The sequence below is a fragment of the Gorilla gorilla genome, chromosome 1, assembly GCF_029281585.2.
Source record: "Gorilla gorilla gorilla isolate KB3781 chromosome 1, NHGRI_mGorGor1-v2.1_pri, whole genome shotgun sequence".
NCBI lineage: Eukaryota > Metazoa > Chordata > Mammalia > Primates > Hominidae > Gorilla > Gorilla gorilla.
Genome location: NC_073224.2, coordinates 234017007 through 234030483, shown reverse-complemented (window position 1 = coordinate 234030483; position 13477 = coordinate 234017007). Strand labels below are relative to the sequence as shown.

The window sequence follows — 13477 nt, the reverse complement described above, 5'->3', positions numbered from 1 at the left end:
AGGAGGCTTTAGTCCCCACGTTCTATAGCTGTGGGGTACTGTGTGGCAAGGAGCAAATGCACGTGGGCCTTAGAGCAGATTGCTGTTGTTTAAATTTCTTCCCAACTAAGTTGGCCCTGGGTAAGTTATTGACAGCTTCATTTCTCTACTAAAAATACAAAATTGCTGGGTGTGGTGGTGCATCAGGAGGCTGAGGCACGAGAATCCCTTGAACCCAGGAGGCGAAGGATGTAGGGAGCCGAGATTGCACCACTGCATTCCAACCTAGGCGACAGAATGAGGCCCTGTCTTTAAAAAAAAAAAAAAAAGAGGCCCACTGTGGTCTCAACACTGCTCTCCTTCCCAGCCGAGACACTGGCCTCTCCCTCAGGTTCAGATGGACTCTGCAGATAGATAGGAAAAACATCCTGAGCCAGACGGCTTGTGTGGATTCACAGCCTGGTTTGGGACTGTATTTGAAGGGCTCCACCTCCCCAGGTCCAAGGGCCATCTCATCGCAGATGGGAGTCTCATCACCACCTGTATGTACCGCAACCTCAGGAAGGGCTGTGGGAGCTGGGCCCGGGCAGAGGACCAACAGGCAAAGACCAGCTTTGGAGCAGGCAGGTTTCCTGGGCATCATCCGTTCCACAGCATTTACTTCTCAGGCCTCTCTCTTTAAATGGAGACAAGGTCTTCCTGTATTGCTCAGGGTGGTCTTGAACCCCTGGGCTCAAGTGATCCTCCCTCTTCAGCCTCCCAAAGCACTGGGATTGCAGGTGTGAGCCACCACACCCAGCCTCTTGGGCATGTCTTTTCCACTGCTTCATCGCTTGCTACAATCTGAGATGAGAAAGGGCCTGGAAGGCTGTTTAAGACCCTCAGTGTGAACCCTGGGCTCCATGCTGCCTGTTCCCCCGACATCTGTCCTCAGCCCAAGAGTCCCAGAAGACAGTAGCAGGAGGACAAAGGCAATGACTCCAAATGGATAGGAAATACTTTTATTTCAAAAAGTACTGAAGGTACCCTAAAACCTTAAGCAGGATTCTGGACATGGAAGCGTACAGAATAGACAAAAATAAATATGTCAACCTGCCCGACCCTCTGGGGTGAACTGGATGTGGACACTGGAGGGAGGGCGTCCTTTATTACATATGCGTCTCTGAAGTCATATAAATATAGAATACCTTATAGTAGGTCAGCATTAAATACCAGTCACTGTGTTTATATAACTTAATTTGTGCTGTAGACAAAGTTCTGTACATGTAACATGTGGCCATGCCCAGGCGTCCCAGCATCTGTCCTGAAGTCAGTGTAGAGACATCCTTAAGTGGTGGGGACATGACAGCCCAGAACCCACAGCAGAGGGGAACTGGGGAGAGGAGGGGGCCTGACCCTGGATCCCCCAGCTGGTGTCCACAGGCTAGAGGGACCCATTGCTGCAGAGGCTGGTGCCTGGTCTTCCCCATACTTGGTCTTCTAAACCCAAAGACGGGGTCCTGATGGTGGAGACCTGGGTAGGTCCGGAGGACAGACACAGGAGAGGGCACAATCCCAAGCGCAGCTCTCCTGCACTGGCTCGCACCACAGCCCTCATCTGAGTGGCCGCCACAAGCCTGGAGTACAGCAGCTGCCAACCACAGCAAAGCCGCAAAAAGACTGAGAAAACAGGAACCCAGAGTTCCACAGGGGCAAGGCCTCGCAGACCAGCCAAGCCCGAGATGCCCTGTGGTGGCAGTCATCACACAGTCTGGACAGCATGTCCTTCCTTGGGTGCCCAGCTCAGTGCCTGGAACGGTCAGGGATTGAGGGCGTAGCCAACCTTGTATGGCCAAACCTGGCCCTTACGCCCCTGCTGACAAGGGAGACAAGCTGCCCTACTGAACTCCAACAACCTCTGGGTGGGCTCAGCAGCCCCTAGGAAGTTAAGTGAGAGCTACAGGGCAGGGGAGCTCCCTGAGGGAGTTTGCACAGACCAGGAGGGGCCAAGGGGTAGCCCCAAGGGAGCAGAGGAAGAAGGGCAGGAAAAGGTCCAGGGCACAGGGCAAGCAACAGTGCCAGAGGGTGCCTGGTCACAGGAAGCCCAGCTGCACGTTCCACGCTGCCCACAGGACTCCCAGCCAGGCCCCAGCAGGCCTGGACAGTGCTGGGCCCCCATCCTCGGCCTTCCCAGCACAGCAGGTGCTGGAAGATGACCATGACCCAAGGGAGAAGAGCCGCCATGAACTGTGGCCATACCAGCCAGGGCGTTCTAGGACAAGACTTCCTAACCCGACAGCAACGACATCCACAGTGTATGGACTGGGCTCTTGAGGAGCACGTGGGAGAGGCCAGGCAGCCCTGTCAGGGGTCCTGGGACATATTAAGGCAACCAGCCATGCCATCTGGCCAGCACAAGGGACTTAAGTGCAATCTGCTAAGTGACAGTGCTAAGACTGTCTTCCTGCTGAGAACATCTCTACGAGTTAGTTCACTAGAAAAAGCAATAAACATTTGCTTTAACCTTCTTTAACGAGGAAAATGCAGTCTAAATGCCCTCTTCTCTAAAAAGGAAGCAAGGACAAAAACTCAAGCCAAGGCTACTTTGGGTACTTTGAGGGGAAACTGACCATTTCCAAGAGAAAACCAGGGGCTGCCAAGCTGCGGCATTCACCCGGGAGCTCCTGCAGAAAGCTTTGGCAATGGGACTTTTTAGACTGGAAAAATCAAACAAAGCTGACCCTGTAGAGCTCCTTCTTCTTCCCACTTCTTCTAAGGTCAAACTGCAAGCATTTTCAACTTTGGAACCAACCACCAAGGCCACCTCCTGCCCAGGACTTCCTTTAGAAGCAGTGGGACTCCTCACGCGCAGGCCCAGCAAGGGCTTGGGCACCCGCAGCTGTCTGCTTGGCTGGGTGTCAATGATCACCTCCCAGGGCCTCCTGGGAAGGAGAGGGTGAGAGGTGAGGACACAAGAGCCAGTCAGGGGGTGGGAGCAGGGGGCTATGGCTGAGGAGGCCCAGCATCTGATAGGAGCACATCCTCTTCACCCTCCAAGCCCACACCCCTGCTCATGTCCCACTGTTCTGGGTGCAGCCTCTGGAGGGCAGCCCTCTGAGGTGTTTTGATGTAAGCCCCTGGCAGGGGCCAGGAGCTAGGGAGGCAGGCTCCCCACACCTCTGGACATGGAATTTGGGACCCCACTTCAGCCTGTCTGCCTGGTCCGCTGCTCCAGGTTCAGGCCATCCTCAGCCTCATGGGAGGACCCCTTCTCCCTTCACGCGTCCCTCCCAAGTCATCGTCCTCTCCCAAGGTGGGAGCAAGTAGGTGCAGATGACAACGGCAGGAGGGGTGTGCGCCGCGTGGGTGAGCTGTGATCCGCAGGGTGGGGTGACCTCCAAGACCCAGAAACATGTGCTGGCAGGAAAGTGGCTCTTCCTCAACTGCAGGGAGGGCGTTCCCGACGGCCTCTGATTCAGGCTCTCAAGGTCCAGAAACCTTCCAGGTAATGGATCCTGGGCTGGCTTCGCCACCCAAGAGCCTGTGCTCCTCCTGTGAGCCCAACCTGTCCTTGTGCACAAAGGAGTGGGGCACTGCCCCGCAGAGGTGCCAGTTACCTGCACCGAGGCCCGTGCCGGGCCAGACTGGGGCTAGTGCAGCTCATCAGGGTCCCGCGGCGGCCGGGGTCGGCCTGGGTCCATGTCATTGCTGCCACTGTCCAACTCGAAGCCACGCCCACCCGAGAAGGTCTGGGGCATGAACTGGCGGAAGATGCTGACACTGCCATGCCAGAAGGTGGGTTCTGGGAGCCGCCCCACCACGCTCCACGCGCGAGTCTCTGGGTCATAGGCCTCTACCACGTCCGAGAGTTCAAATGTATTGTCGTATCCCCCAGAGACGTACAGCTTTCCCCCAAGGACGGCCAGGCTGCCCCCAACATGTACCTGTGGGCCAAAGGGATGAGTGAGTGGAGGTCAGAGGAGAGGGTAGGGCAGGGCCCCACCTGGGGAACCACTGGAGACAAGGCATGCCCTGTCAGTACCCCAGAGGGGTGGCCTTGGCTCTCCCAGAAAGCAGCAGAGACGCCAACCCCTTTCCAACACCCTGCCTAGGAGAACGGGCCTCCCCGGAGGCAGCTGGGCCTTCCCTATGGTGATGAGGGTGCCCGCTGCAGCGCCAAGCCTCCCCGTGTGCAGGTCGTGCCGAGCAGCGCTTCCTACGTTCTCTCTCAGAATCTCTGCAGTGGCCCTCTGGGCTGAGCAGTGCTGTTCTCCCCATGTTACAGATGGGAAAACTGAGGCTTGCATGGCTGACAGTGGCAGAGCTGGGCTCTGAACCGCGAGGCTGGATGATTCCTTCCATCTTTCCCAAATTCGCTATTACTATGTGCAGCTTACTGCGGGGAAAACAGAAGGCTGGGGCTCTTAAATGCGAGGACACTAAGCTGTGAGGTAAGCTGTGAGGCTGGATGTCACGGAGTGTAGGTTTGGAAATGTTAACAGACAGACAGGAAAGAAGGCTGTAGGCAATATGATGTGTACCTCAGACTAACACTGCTCACATGGCCAAATGGCACTGAAGCCTCCCTGTCCCATCACTGTCAGGCTGGGCACCCCTCTTCTCAACAAGCCCAGAGAGAAGGGGTGGACCCTGGTTGTCCTATTCAGAACACACAGCAAGTGCTCAACACAAGTATTCCCACAGTGGGCTGGGCATGGTGGCTCATGCCTATAATCCCAGCACTTTGGGAGGCTGAGCCAGGCGGATCACAAGGTCAGGAGATCCAGACCATCCTGGCTAACACAATGAAATCCCGTCTCTACTAAAAATACACAAAATTAGCTGGGCGTGGTGCTGGGCACCTGTAGTCCCAGCTACTGCTACTCGGGAGGTTGAGGGGGGAGAATGGCGTGAACCTGGGAGATGGAGCTTGCAGTGAGCCGAGATCGTGCCACTGCACTCTAGCCTGGGTGACAGAGCGAGACTCCGTCTAAAAAAAAAAAAAAAGTATTCCCACACTGACTTCCTCAGGAACCAGCTGGGCGTGGTGGTTCACGCCTATAATCCCAGCACTTTGGGAGGCTGAGACAGGAGGGTCACTTGAGGCCAGGAGTGTGACACCAGCCTGGGTAACAGCAACACCCTGTCTCTACAAAAATTTTAAGAATATCCTTTTGTATCTACATATGAGAAAAAAAATTACTGGGTGTGGTGGCACACGCCTGCAGTCTCAGCTATTCAGGAAGGTGCAGTGGGAGGACTGCAAGTCAAGGAGGTGGAGGCTGCAGTGAGCCATGATTGTACCACTGCACTCCAGCCTGGGTGACAGAGCAAGACCCTGTCCCAAAAATAAAAAAGGTCGGTCACAGATCTCATGCTGACTCTGCTCTGGCCCCACGGGCTGCTGGTGTATCCAAGAACACGCCAGGGTGCCCTGCTGCAGGGCCTCTGTACCTGCTGTCCCTCTCTGGAACAGGTGTCCCCAGATGACTGTATGCCTTGCTCCCTCACTTCCTTCTGCTCTCTGGCTCACAGCAGATACTCAATAAACACTGCTCAAATGTGTGCTAAACTGTGTAATCTTAGGCTATTACTTAACATCTGTGTCTCTGAGCCTTAAGTGCAAAATAATGGTAAGAGCAGCCTTCTATTAATTGAGATGAGACCCACCCATCATGGCTGTGGATCCCAAACACTCATCACGATGACACTTGGGTTGCAAAATCAGGACCAGCCTGTGCTTCCAACGCTGGCCCGCCTGAAAATTTACCTGATTCATGGACGGGATCTTGTCCCATTCGTTCCTCGTCGGGTTGTACACGTCCACCTCGGCAGAGTCATCCCTGTGGAGGGGGCAGCAGGAGGACAACTGCTCAGAGCGAGGAGGAAGTGCACACACGCAGGGCTGGAGCGGAGTCCTCCCCTGGGTCACTGACTCCTCCAATGACCTGGATCTTTCTGATGCCATCCAGCAGCACCCTTGCCAGGTAGGCTCCATCCTCAGCTCTTAGGAGCCAATTTCAGCCCCCTGTGCCCACTCAGCCAGGGCTCCAGGGCCAGAACCCTCACTCCCAAACCTGAAGATCAGGCTTTTGAGTACTTGAAGCCCATTCAGTGCCTCCCCATCACCCAGTACCAAGGTGGCTGTCCCCCACCCCCCAAGCCTACAGTAGCTCCCTTCAGATCTTAAAGAAGCCTCCTTGCTCCACTGTGCATCCCCACAGGCCCTGGAACACTCCTTGCCACTGTCCCCAACATCACTGTGAGCCCCCAACCCTGTCCTGTTCACTACTATGTTGAAGTACCCCTCACTTTGGGATCAAGACCCTTCAACTTCATCTGACACCCTTTATATCCCCACAGTAAAAGGCTCAAAGGCACAGCCTGGAAAAGCAAAGATGCAGGCCAGGCACTGTGGCTCACGCCTGTAATGCAGCACTTTGGGAGGCCGAGGCTGGTGGAGTGCCTGAGGTCAGGAGTTCGAGACCAGTCTGGCCAACACGATGAAACCCTGTCTCTACTGAAAATACAAAAATTAGCCAGGTGTGGTGGTGGCATGTGCCTGTAATACCAGCTGCTCAGGAGGCTGAGGTAGGAAAATTGCTTGTACCCGGGTGGCTGAGGCAGGAGAATCGCTTGAACCCGGGAGGCGGAGATTACAGTGAGCCAAGAGCGTGCTATTGCACTCCAGCCTGGGAGGCATAGTGAGACTTCGTCTCAAAAACAAAAAAAAGAAACAAAGATACTACAAGACAAACAACAGTAGTTGTGAACCTGACACGGCAGCACAAAACCAGCCACAGACAATGCAGACACGAGCCTGGCTGTGTGCCAAGAAAACTTTCTCCATGGACAGACATTTACATCTCGTCTAACTTGAAATGTTATTCTTGATTTTTTGCCCCCAATCATTTCAAAATGTCAAAGTCACCCTCAGTTTGTGGGCCCTATGGTGGTGGTGGTGGTGGTGATGATGATTACACCCTGGAACCTGCTAGGCTGCCCTGTCTTTCCCCAGCAGAGACTTGCAAACCACAGCCCAGAGGCTGGACAGAGCTCGCCGGCATTCCCAGAGGGGGCTACTGCACCCCAGCCAAGGAGCTATTTTGTACCAGAACCAAGGGGAGGGAGGCCCAGGTCATTTGTGGGTCACATGGACAACGGCTCAGGCTGTGGCCTCCCTGAGAATGGCACGTCCTAGGCACAAGCTGCCCAAAGACAGGTGGTGTTCTGGGCAGAGGGTTATGTGGCTCTTGAAGAGCCAAAGTGCACAGACAAAGTGACACTGGGACAAATAGCCCAGCGGGACCAGCCCCAAGCAGGGCCCCTGCATGCTTAGCCTTCTCTTTAGGGCTCAAGCAGCTTCCACTCAGGCTGAGCCTGGGCGCCCCTCCTCTGTGCTCCGGCACAGGTCACACTGGTAAGATGAACGCATGCAGCCTTTCCAGAGCACTGCCTCCTCCCACACGTGCAAGTGGCTTAGGAAACCCCTGGAAAGGTCAGCAGTGGGTGGGTGGGGGTGGCGGGGCAGACCCTCATGCTTCCCTATGGGAAGGTTAACCCAGCAGGCAGACCTCCCTGGCGCACACCTTCACATCTTGCTCTAGGACAGATGGGGGAGAGGAGGAGGACTCTCAAAGACACTGGGCCTGGAACCACTGCCTAGGGGCCGAAAGGAAGGTTCTGGCCCTCTGATAAGTTGTATTTATAGCCATCTCCACCCCCTCTTTGAAGACACCTTCACAACTTGGGGGAGGGAGAGCTGGGCAAAGGGTCAGATGATGTTTTATAATGCGACCAGAGCTGGCTGAGAATCCAGGGCTTTCTCAGAGCAAGACCATTAGTTCTGGGCATGTGGTGGTGCCCAGCTACTTGCGTGACAAGCAACGCCACCCCTGTTCTTCTTGGTGCTCACTCCAAAAGCCTGGTAAGGAGCCTCCTGTCTGGGGGGATGGTGGGGCAGACGCCAAGGCCAGGGCAGCTCTGGCAGTGCGAGGCAGGGGGCCAAGGAGCAGGGAGCTCACATCCCCCAAGCTCCCTGTTCAAAGCCCCAGAACGAAAGGGCACAGTGGGGACTGTCATTCAGTTCCTCCCCTTCCCTCCTGGACCCAGAGCTTCAGGCAGGCTCTAGGCTGGGAGGGAGCAGCAGGATATGTGAACAAGCAGCGGAGTACAGCAGGCAGGGGCTGCCCCGCGCCATCATTGATGCCCAGCAACCAGCCGGAGGCAGCATTTGGCTGTGACCAGACAGGTCATCAAGGCCAGCAGACACATGATGACCTGCAGGCTGCCTGTCTCTGCTCCGTGCTGCCCAGCCTACAGCCTGCTCTTGCTGGAAGAGCTCAACTCCACCACCTGTGAAATCGCTTAAGAAAGCCTGGGGTTTTCCTTAAACCCAAAGGAATGGAACAAGCACTCTGGGCTCCGAAAGACCAGGCCTGGCTGGGTGTGGGGGCTCACACCTACAATCCCAGCACTCTGGGAGGCAGGAAATGTGAGACGATTGTTTGAAGCTAGGAATTTGAGACCAGCCGGGGCAATACAGCGAGACCCTGTCTCTACAAAAGTTAAAAAATGAGCCAGGTGTGGTGGCTCATGCCTATAATCCCAGCACTTTGGGAGGCTGAGGCAGCTGGATCACATGAGGTCAGGAGTTCTAGACCAGCCTGACCAACATGGAGAAACCCTGTCTCTACTAAAAATATAAAAATCAGCCAGGCATGGTGGCACATGCCTGTAATCCCAGCTACTTGGCAGGCTGAGGCAGGAGAATGGCTTGAACTTGGGAGGCAGAGGTTGCAGTGAGCCAAGATCGCGCCACTGTACTCCAGCTTGGGCAACAAAAGCGAAACTCTTCTCTTAAAAAAACAAAACAAAACAAAAAAAAACAGACCGGGTGCAGTGGCTCACGCCCGTAATCCCAGCACTTTGGGAGGCCAAGGCGGACCGATCATGAGGTCAGGAGATCGAGACCATCCTGGCTAACACAGTGAAACCCCATCTCTACAAAAAATACAAAAAAATTAGCCAGGAATGGTGGCGGGTGCCTGTAGTCTGGAGGCTGAGGCAGGAGAATGGCGTAAACCCGGGAGGCGGAGCTTGCAGTGAGCTGAGATTGCACCACAGCACTCCAGCCTGGGCGACAGAGCGAGACTCCGTCTCAAAAACAAAACAAAACAAAAACAAAAACAAAGAGACAGACCCAGCCTCCAACCCCAGCTAGGCCTCAGTTTCTCATCTGTGGAAAAGGGAGAACAGCCATGATGTGTGCTTAGGACAGGGCCTGGTAAGAGACACCAAACACAGTGGGGCTCGGCACCCGGAACTCACCTGACAAAGTACATGAGTCCGTTCAGAGTCGCAGTCTTGGGGGCGAAGGACCAGGGCGGGAGCTGGCCGCAGTCCACCAGCGACCACAGGTCAGTGTCCGGGTCATAGCACTGCATCACCATGGTCTCCTTGCCGGCCAGGGAGCCAATGGCATAGAGCCGGCCACGGCACGCAGTGGTGGAGCAGTTGTCCATGGGGTAGGTCATGGGCTGCAGGGCCTCCCAGGAGTCGGTGGTGTGGTCATAGCGCTCGGTGCTGTCGGCGGCCACCACGTACAGCAGTCCGTCCAGCACAGAGGAGCTGTGGTACTCGCGGGCCTTCAGCATGGGCGCCACCTCCGCCCACTCGTTCACGCTTGAGTTGTACCTCCACACGCAGTCATAGAGCCGGGAGCCATCGGACCCACCTGCCAGGATGCATGACAGGCAGAAGATCAGCCCACTCAGGTGAGTCACCCACCTGCACCCTCCCGAACTTCCGCGAGGGCCTCTCCCTTGGGAGGAATTAACATCACTGGGCTTCACCCCAGACGCACATCCTCTCCCCAAAGCCCAGGCCACATGCTGTGGCTAAGGCAAAGCACACGCTGACCACTGTCCAGCGAGATGACTGCTGCCAAGCCTCTACCAAACAAAGGTCCTGAGTGCAATGCTGAAGAATCCAGCAGCCTCCTCTGGACACCGCCCCCCAGCCATGCATACACCTCAGCAGACCAGAGCCCTGGACCTTGGGACAGTTCTCCTGGGGAGCCACAGAGCTTGTCGGTAGGGCACAACAGGGACTTGCTCACTAACTCCTAGGCTTCCTGGGCACCCTCCAAGCAAGGTTCTGCCAGGACAAGATGAGCGGAAACCCAATTCCTGCTGTAAGCAAGAGACCTAACGCTACACTGCGAGGCCACTTCTCGATTCTGGTGCAGGTTACAAAGCTGTGTTTGGTTTAGAAAAACCCATGAAGCTGTGTAAGTATAATATATATATATATTCTTCTGCCTGTATTATTATTTTTGAGACAGAGTCTTGCTCTGTCACCCAGACTGGAGTGCAGTGGCATGATCTCAGCTTACTGCAACCTCCACCTCCTGGGCTCAAGCAATCCTCCCACCTCAGCCTCCTGAGTGGCTGGGACAACAGGCACATGCCGCCACACCCGGCTAATTTTTGTATTTTTTGTACAGACGGGGTTTCGCCATGTTGTCCAGGCTGGTCTCGAACTCCTGAGCTGAAGTGATCCACCCACCTTGATATCCCAAAGTGCTGGGATTACAAAGAGCCACTGCACCCGGCCCTGTATTTTTAATTTCAATAAAAAGCTAAGAATAAAAAGTGGTACTGGCTGTAATCATAAATTACACCAGGTCTATTAGAAACCCCAGGACATGAAGGGACCCCAAGCATCCTGGGGGCTGTACCCCTTGGCCTCCCAGGCTGGCACCACAGGACACAGCGGACAAAACATTCTGTTTCACAGCCCTGAGCTCTAAAGGGAGAAAAGCAAGTTCTTGTTTTTAGGAAGTGAGCTCTGCCGGCCTCCTCCCTTCCATGGAGCTGTGTGAAAGGCAGCTGAAAGGAATGAACCAGCCACCTGCCTAAACCCAAGGGATTGACTGCTCTGCTGGGACATTTATGAAAGGGTGTGCAGAAAGCTGGGGCCAGTCTGGCCAGTTCTGGGAAGAAATTATCTGCTCAAAGCCACTGGTCAGACTTTCAGAAGAGGGGAGGGACACGGTCCCCAATCAACTTGGGGACACCCTTGGATTGGAAAGAGGCACAGATTCTGGCAGAACCCAGCAGAGGCTGGACTCAGAGCAGCAGGCTAAGGAAGCTGTGGCAACAGAATCCAGCAACTGTCCCACCTGACACCTCAGAGCCCCACTGGAACTCGGAGCACGTCCCAGAGTGGGCTCTCTCGCGAACATGCAAGGCTGGGCACAGCAGCTGTGACATCCCAGTCCCCACCTCCTTGCCTGATAACCGCCTCACACGCCTGCCTGGTGGGTTCTTTCCTTATATAGCAGTCACAGAGACCGCCCTTCCTCACCCCGGCAAAGGAGGTAGCCTCGTGTTTGAACTGGGATTTATCTTTAATAAAAACCGTAGAAGCCCAAACTCAGGCGGACTGGGACCCGCCTACCATGACTCGGCAGTGTTTTGGGGTTTGGGCCAAGTAACTGGAAGAAAACCTCTTAACATGTGACCATGTTTACAGTCTCTGGGGAGTTCAGCCTAAACACCACGTGACCAGAGCACAGAGCCTAGGTGCAAGCCCAAGGGAACCTTGTCACCGGGTGACAAAGAGTGAGTCAGGGGGCCCGGTGTGGCTCAGCAGGGAGGGAGAAATTCCCCGGCTTGTGGGGAACAAATGCCTCACCGGGCGTCGGCCTCCTGCCCGTCCCTGGATTCCTTAAGGAGAAAAAGAAAGCACCCATTGTGCGGGGTGAATGTCCCAGTATCTTCCAACCAAGTGGGGAGGCACCTCCGGGGCACGGAGTTGGCTCAGCCTGGCAGCCCCGGCCGCACGGGGCACAGAGACCCACAAGCAGCTACTTGTCCCGGCTCACACAAGGGGCCCTTCTTCAAGGTTGAAAGTATCGCCCAGAGAAATGTAGTCACCAGAGCCCCAGCTTGGACTCAGGTGCGGCCCTAGGATTCCAGGCTCTATGCGCTTCCCCCGCGAATAGCTGGGCTCCCATACCGGCGAGGTTCAACCCCAGAGAGCCTGCCCAGCCCCTGGCCCACTCACCCGTCACGTAGATGTCATTGCCCAGCGCCACGATGCTGTAGCCTCCGCCCAGGTGGTCTGGGAACTCGGCCAGGTAGCGCCACTGACCCGTCTGCGGGTTGTAGCAGTCGACAGTGACCAGCTCGTCACAGTCCTGGTCGCAGCCGCCCACGAGCACGAGGATCTCGGCGAGACCGGTGGACGGGCGAGGACGCATTCGGGGACAGGGCCCGCGGTCGTGGCGGTCGTAGCGCGCCGCCTGGAAGTCGCGCGCCTCGCGCAGCAGGCGCAGGCAGGGTGGGCAGCGCGCCACCAGCGGCTCGGCCTCGACGTGCGCCAACAGGTAGAAGCGGCGTACGAAGGGCAGGCGTACGGCCTCCAGCAGCTGCGGCCAGTGCGCGGCGCGGCGCGGCGGGTCAGCGCGGACCCAGCGCAGCGCCAGCTGGTAGGCGGCCTCCTCCTTGGGCACACACAGCCCGTCGTCCCGCAGGTAGCGCAGCAGGCGCGCCAGTGGCAGCCGCTCCAGCTGCTCGGCGCCCAGCTCGCCCACGTGGCGCAGAATGAACCGCTGCGCCGCGCTCGCCAGTCCCGAGCAGCTGAAGGCCTCAGCGAAGTCCTGCATGTCCAGGCAGTTGGCCAGGTCGAGCTGCTGCTGCAGGAAGGCCCCGCACGCCTCCTTCACGGCCGGGAACTGCAGCAGGTCGGCGGCGCGCAGCAGCGGCTCAGCGTTGTCGCCGCTTACCGCCACGCGGCCCGTATAGCTGAAGTCCAGCAGCAGCTGCAGCATGTCGGGAGGCACTCCGTGCAGGCGCACCCGCTCGGCGCGGCTCTCGCGCAGCTGCCCCGCGAACATGGCGCGGAAGTAGGGGCTGGCGGCGGCCAGCACCGCACGGTGCGCCGGGAAGTCGCGCCCGCCCGCCGCCTCCAGGGTCACGTCCAGGAACTTGCGCTCGGCGCGGAGCTGGCTCAGGCCGCGCAGCAGGCTTAGGGCGTGCGCGGGGTCCGAGAAGGGCAGCACGGCCAGGGGCGCCGGTCGCTCCATGGCGCCTTCGCTAGGTTGTCGAGGACGCCGCGGCCGGGGCCTGCGGAGAGACGCGGCGCGCTGGGCACCGCTGCTATAAATAGGGCGGGGCGCCGCGGCTCTCGAGGGGCAGGATGGGCGGCGAGACGTCTGCACCGCCCCCTTAACCCCTCTGTGCCCGGCGCCACCGCCCCCCGCGCAGCGCCCGCCCCCGGCTCCCCAGGCTGAGTCACCGCTGTCCGCGGCCGGCTCCCTCCCTCCGCCCTTCTGCGTCTCCCCGCTGACGCCCGGGCCGGGGACAGCGAGTGACAAGTGCCAGCTCCGAGGGCGGCCTCGCCGCGCGCCGGGACCGGGGGCCTCCCGGGGTTGCCCACGACCCACCCGGCCCGGCTGCTGAACCCAACCCGGGAGAGGCGAGCTCGGCCCTGAAACCAAAGCCACCCCTCC

General features: G+C 57.4%; 1 protein-coding gene across 1 annotated transcript; it reads right to left on the bottom strand.

Annotated features, from left to right (window-relative positions):
• Positions 1-964: 964 nt before the first annotated feature.
• On the bottom strand, positions 965-13252 carry KLHL21 (kelch like family member 21). The gene is made up of 4 exons (XM_004024571.5): positions 12031-13252; positions 9289-9694; positions 5729-5801; positions 965-3902 (listed from the first exon to the last, which is right to left on the bottom strand). Exons 1-4 carry the CDS (start codon positions 13049-13051, stop codon positions 3609-3611), a joined length of 1794 nt encoding a protein of 597 aa, XP_004024620.3. The 5' UTR covers positions 13052-13252; the 3' UTR covers positions 965-3608.
• Positions 13253-13477: the final 225 nt, after the last annotated feature.

Bases quoted from the DNA above. Each gene is read 5' to 3' on its own strand.
- KLHL21 (XM_004024571.5), bottom strand. From the start codon at position 13,051: ATGGAGCGACCGGCGCCCCTGGCCGTGCTGCCCTTCTCGGACCCCGCG. The intron at 9,695-12,030 runs GTGAGTGGGCCA...GCATCCTGGCAG, and splicing joins CAATGACATCTACGTGACGG to GTGGGTCCGATGGCTCCCGG. The intron at 5,802-9,288 runs GTGAGTTCCGGG...CCCCCTCCACAG, and splicing joins GGACTCATGTACTTTGTCAG to GGATGACTCTGCCGAGGTGG.